General features: G+C 46.5%; 1 protein-coding gene across 2 annotated transcripts in view; it reads left to right on the top strand.

Moving 5' to 3' along the window:
• IFT172 (intraflagellar transport 172) overlaps positions 1-5663 on the top strand; it is a 43059-nt gene that overhangs the window by 31582 nt on the left and 5814 nt on the right. For both annotated transcript variants that reach the window (XM_007470844.1, XM_007470843.1), the window contains exons 28-35: positions 56-191; positions 277-393; positions 733-875; positions 2466-2559; positions 2721-2785; positions 2978-3158; positions 3402-3511; positions 3633-3762. In XM_007470844.1, coding sequence (XP_007470906.1) covers positions 56-191; positions 277-393; positions 733-875; positions 2466-2559; positions 2721-2785; positions 2978-3158; positions 3402-3511; positions 3633-3762 — 976 coding nt within the window. The remainder of the gene's footprint in view (positions 1-55; positions 192-276; positions 394-732; positions 876-2465; positions 2560-2720; positions 2786-2977; positions 3159-3401; positions 3512-3632; positions 3763-5663) is intronic.

The following is a 5663-nucleotide window of genomic DNA, read 5'->3' as shown; positions in this document are numbered from 1 at the left end:
CCCTAGCAGCAGGAATCTGAGTCTAGGAGGCCGCAGGTATATCTCCTATCCCCAGGCTATATGTGACAGTGGAAGAGCCTGATCTTGCCATCACCATGTTCAAAAAGCACAAGTTGTATGATGATATGATCCGCCTAGTAGGGAAGCACCACCCAGATCTCCTCAGTGACACACACCTACATCTGGGCAAGGTGAGCCCTCCTCCTGCCCCTGCCCATCTCTCCCCCAGACAGGCTCCATCTCCCCCTCTCTCCATCCTGATCCACCTGTCCCCAGGAGCTGGAGGCTGAAGGCCGACTACAGGAGGCTGAATATCACTACCTCGAGGCCCAGGAGTGGAAGGCAACAGTGAATATGTACCGGTCCAATGGGCTTTGGGAAGAGGCCTACCGGGTAAGAAGTTCTTACCCCTACTGGATAAGGATGTACAGGGTTCATCCATCCCTCTTCCCCACTCTCAAGTAACTGTCTAATTCTAAACTGGTCATGGGTGTCTTTGAAAAAAGTCCACACCTACGCACAAAATTTCACATACAATTTTAATGCTTTGTGAACGACCTGAAATCCATCCTGGGACCCTAATCAGGTTAATAGACCCTGAAACTTAGCCCTCTTCCTACTGTTCTAGGAGAGGCACCTGATCTTTTTCCAAGCTGAGGTCAGGTCAGAGATGAGAAGGGAGCAGCCATGTACCCCTGTATTGGAGGATTGCCAAGTGGCTTTGCTTTTCAGGTGGCCAAGGCTCACGGAGGAGCTAATGCCCACAAACACGTGGCCTATCTGTGGGCAAAGAGCCTGGGAGGTGAGGCTGCAGTTAGACTGCTCAATAAGCTGGGACTCCTGGAAGCTGCTATTGACCATGCTGCTGACAACTGGTGAGGCCCCAAGCCTTCTCTCTGCTGGCCCCATTCCAGACAGAGCCTCTATATAGAGAAAGGAAATTGATGTATAACTGAAAAGCATTTCTAGAGGCTGAAGCAAGAGTGAAGAAATGTGGTCAGGAGAGATCCTTGGAAGAACCTGATAGAGAGGCAAGAATGAATTAGTAACTCTGCTCCTGTTCCCCAGGAGGCTCAGAATGGTGTTTAATCTTTGGCTGTTCTAAGGAGAAAGGTGGAAAGAGAACAGCTTTTAAAGCTAAAATGCACTAAGCCAGTAACTTACTTCTGAGTAACAGAAGTGTGATTCCATTAAATGCAAAATGAGCTTTTCTTTCTTTTTTTTAATTAAGTTAAATTTTTAATTTTTTGAAGTGTAGTTGATTTATAATATTAGTTTCAGGTGTCCAACATGGTGATTCAATATTTTTATAAATTATACTCTATTTAAAGTTATTATATTGGCTATATTCCCTGTGCTGTATAGCGTATTCTTGTAGCTTATTTACTTTATACATAGTAGTCTGTACCTCTTAATCTCCTAGCCCTGTCTTGACCTTCCTCCCTTCCCTCTCACCACTGGTAACCACTGGTTTGTTCTCTATATCTGTGAGTCTGTTTCTGTTTTGTTATATTCATTTGTTTGTTTTGTTTTTTTAGATTTCACATATAAGTGACAACATACAGTATTTGTCTTTCTCTGTCTGACTTATTTCACTGAGCATAATACCCTCCAGGTCCATCCATGTTGTTGGAAATGGCAAATTTTCATTTTTTATGGTTGAGTAGTATTCCATTGTATATATGTACCACAGCTTCCTTATTCATTTATCTGTTGATGGACACTTAGGTTGCTTCCACATCTTGGATGTTGTAAATAGTGCTGCTATGAACATCGGGGTGCATGTGTCTTTTCTAATTAGTGTTTTTGTTTTCTTCAGATATACACCCAGGAGTGGAATTGCTGGATCAGGTGGTAGTTGTTCTGTTTTTCAGTTTTTTGAGGAACCTCCATACTCTTTTCCCTATTGGCTGCACCAAATTCCATTTCCACCAGCAGTGCACAAGGATTCTGTTTTCTTCACATCCTCACCCACATTTGCTATTTGTAGACCTTTTTCGATGATAGACATTCTTACAGGTGCGAGTTGTTATCTCATTGTGGTTTTGACCTGCATTTCTCTGATGATTAGATGATTAGAGCATCTTTTCATGTTGACCATCTGTGTATCCTCTTTTGAAAAACGTCTATTCAGGTCTTCTGCCCAAAGTGAGCTTTTCTTAAGTAAATGTTAAGAACACCGGTAGTAATCCTGCATTGAGTCAGACTGCTATGGATAGTTTTACTTGTTTTGGGACGATTATTTTTCTGCTAGTGTAGATGTGGCTCAGGAGGAGGTGGTCAGAGCACCAGGAGTCCTTCCTCCCTGTCAGTGCTGTGCTCTCTGTGCTTCTCTATCATTTCATATTGATTGTCTTTCTTAATCTGTGCCTTTTCCTCCCCTCAATCCTTGCCCTCTGTTTTTCTTTTCCTCTTACAAAAGGAAGTATAGAGTAAGCAAACCTTATCTGCACCTTCCATTTCAGCTCCTTTGAATTTGCTTTTGAACTCTCTCGGCTGGCCCTCAAGCACAAAACCCCTGAGATTCATCTCAGATACGCTATGTACCTGGAGGATGAGGTATGGATGTGATTCTTCTCCATTGCTTTTGACTCTGACCGCAGAGCCCTCCTTCCCATCCCCTAGCCCACTGCTGCCAGGCATTCAAACCTCCTGTCTCATGGCTGCCTGTGACGCCAATCTCTGTCTCATCATGTATGGCTGCCTTTCTCTCCCTCTAGGGAAAATTTGAAGAGGCTGAAGCTGAATTCATCAGGGCTGGTAAACCCAAGGAAGCAGTCCTCATGTGAGTTACCCCATAAATTCCTTAATCCTGTCCTCCCAGACTCAGCCCCAGGATCTTTCATTGTCATCTTCACCTTCATCTAAACCTAGTACCAATAAATCTTATACCCCCTCAGTGACATGGCTTTTTGCCTCTCATCGTGGAGGCCTCATTCCTATACTCAGCCTCCTCTCTGTCCTCATCTGGGAGCAGGTTAGTCCATAACCAGGATTGGGAGGCAGCTCAGCGTGTGGCCGAGGCCCACGACCCTGACAGTGTCGCTGAGGTGCTCGTGGGGCAGGCCCAGGGGGCCTTGGAGGAGAAAGACTTCCAGAAAGCAGAAGGGCTGCTGCTTCGGGCCCAGAGACCAGGCCTGGCCCTCAATTACTATAAGGTGGGTCAGCAGATTCAGGGCCACGAGGGCAGGGTGAGAGGATGTGAGAGCCCACAGAGCACTACACTGAGCCCTGGTACTGAGAATAATACAGGAGGTTAACACTGGGGAGGGGGAAGGAGACAAAGAGGAAGGGGAAGAGAAGTCCAAGGACCTAGGGATCAGTGGGCCACGGCACCTGAGTGGCACTGGAAAGCTGTCATGCCTGGCGCTAACCGTCCTGATACCTGGAAATCTGAGCAGGAGGCTGGACTATGGAGCGATGCCCTGCGGATCTGCAAGGACTACGTGCCTGGCCAGCTGGAGGCACTGCAGGAAGAGTATGAGCGGGAAGCTACCAAGAAGGGGGCCAGGTATGAAGCCAGGGGACCCGGAAATGTCGGCAGGGCTGGGGGTGGGTGGTCAGAAGGTGTGCACAGAATCGGCCACGCTGCCCCTCCCCATTCCTGGTCACGAGCACACTCACCTGCGCAGGGGCATGGAAGGACTGGTGGATCAAGCTCGACAGTGGGAGCAGGCTGGAGAATACAGCCGTGCAGTCGACTGTTACCTCAAAGTGCGGGATGCAGGAAGCAGCAGCCTGGTGGAGAAGTGCTGGATGAAGGTGAGGCTGCCACACCTGCCTGGCCCTATGCTTCCCGGCCTCCATTCACATCCAGCATTCCTTCTCAGACATTCATCTTTTTCCTCCTGTGTCTTTTTGTTTTCAATCAGGTAGCAGGTATCTACTGAGTGCTTGCTAGATGCTAGATCCAGAACCTATGAAGGCTATAAAAAGGGCTATAACATAGAACCCAGAGAGCCAGAAATTGGGGGAAGGTAGACTAACATGTGGCTCAATTAGTTAATATCGCAACTTAGTGAAGACTGAAGTGTGTGATTCAAGTAGAGTTCAGAGAAGGGTGAGATCTCTGTGGGCTGGGGTAGGGGAGCCCTTGTGAGGGAGGAGGTAGGCCTGGGATCAAAGCTGGAAGGGCAAATCCAGACCCTGGAGCTGGGCCAGATGGAGGCCATGAAAAAAGCAGAGGCCCCTCGTCTCCCCAGCAGCTCCTGAAAAGAAGCCTCTAGCAGATTAAGCCAAGCTAATATGTTTCATCAATTCTACGATAGATTCTTGGTGTCTTTGAGATGGGGATACATGTATATTTTAATGATGTGCCTTAGATGCAGGGAAATATGGTATTAGGAGTTATGAAAGGGTGAGATGGATCAGCCCCTGAGTAAAATGTTGGTGTGCTGATGCCCCTGCAGAATTTCCCTTAGGTTTGTGAGGCCTTGTAATTGAATAACCCCTAGAAGTTGGAGGAGAACGAAGTAGAAAGGACTGAGGACTATTGAAGAGAGTCTAACAGGTTTTAATCAAGTATTAAGCATCTTCTGTATCTTACTCTGGGGCATTGTTTACTCGGGTCTGTTCATGACTATACCTTCTTCAGATTAGTCAGAGGGTGGCTTCCTGGATGTGAGCACTTTAAGCCTTGAAAGGTTTGGCAGGTAAAGAAAGAGAGGCAAGGGGCTTCCCCGGGGGTCCAATGGTTAAGACTCTGCCTTCCAGTGCAGTAGGTGTGGGTTCGATCCCTGGTCGGGGAACTAAGATCCCACATGCCGTGGGGTGTGGCCAAAACCTTAAAATAAAAAAAAGAAAGAGAGGCAAGAATAGGTGGGGGAAGACCAGGAGGATTAGCATAGACTATAGCTAAACTGGATCATGTGGAAATTAAAATCTGGTGAGGATGTCAGCATCACAGTGCAAACAGAGTGAACTCATGGAACACTTGGATTTTTAAAATTACTGAGTTTTAGGGTTAGGAGAGGTCTCCAAGGTCATCTAGACCAACACTGTCCAGTAGAAATATAATGCAGGTCACAAAGGTTTAAGTCATACATGTAATTTTAAAATTTCTAGTAGCCCCACATTCAAATAAGTGTAAAGAAACAGGTGAAAATAATTATATTCTGTTTAACCCAATATATCGAAACTATTATTTCAACATGCAATCCATATAAAAATTTATCAAGGTATCCTGCATTCCTTTTTTCATACTAAAGTCTTTGAAACATTTAAGGTTACAGCACATCGCAGTTGGGACTGGCCACATGTGACTAGTGGCTGCTGTTCTGGACAGTACAAACCTAGACTGACTGTCACTCTTTTTTTTTTTTTTTAAAGATTCTATACTTTATTTTTTTTAAATTTATTTTTGGCTGCATTGAGCCTTCATTGCTGCACGCGAGCTTTCTCTAGTTGCGGCGAGCAGGGGCTACTCTTTGTTGCGGTGTGTGGGCTTCTCACTGCAGTGGCTTCTCTTGTTGCGGAGCATGGGCTCTAGGCACGCAGGCTTCAGTAGTTGTGGCTCACGGGCTCAGTAGTTGTGGCTCGCAGGCTCTAGAGCGCAGGCTCAGTAGTTCTGGCACACAGGCTTAGTTGCTTCGTGGCATGTGGGATCTTCCCGGACCAGGGCTCGAACCCATGTCCCCTGCATTGGCAGGCGGATTCTTTTTTTT

This window comes from Lipotes vexillifer, unplaced genomic scaffold (assembly GCF_000442215.2).
Source record: "Lipotes vexillifer unplaced genomic scaffold, Lipotes_vexillifer_v1.1 scaffold717, whole genome shotgun sequence".
Taxonomy (NCBI): domain Eukaryota; kingdom Metazoa; phylum Chordata; class Mammalia; order Artiodactyla; family Lipotidae; genus Lipotes; species Lipotes vexillifer.
The sequence above is the reverse complement of the archived record's forward strand: the minus strand, read 5'-3'. Positions and strand labels throughout refer to the sequence as shown.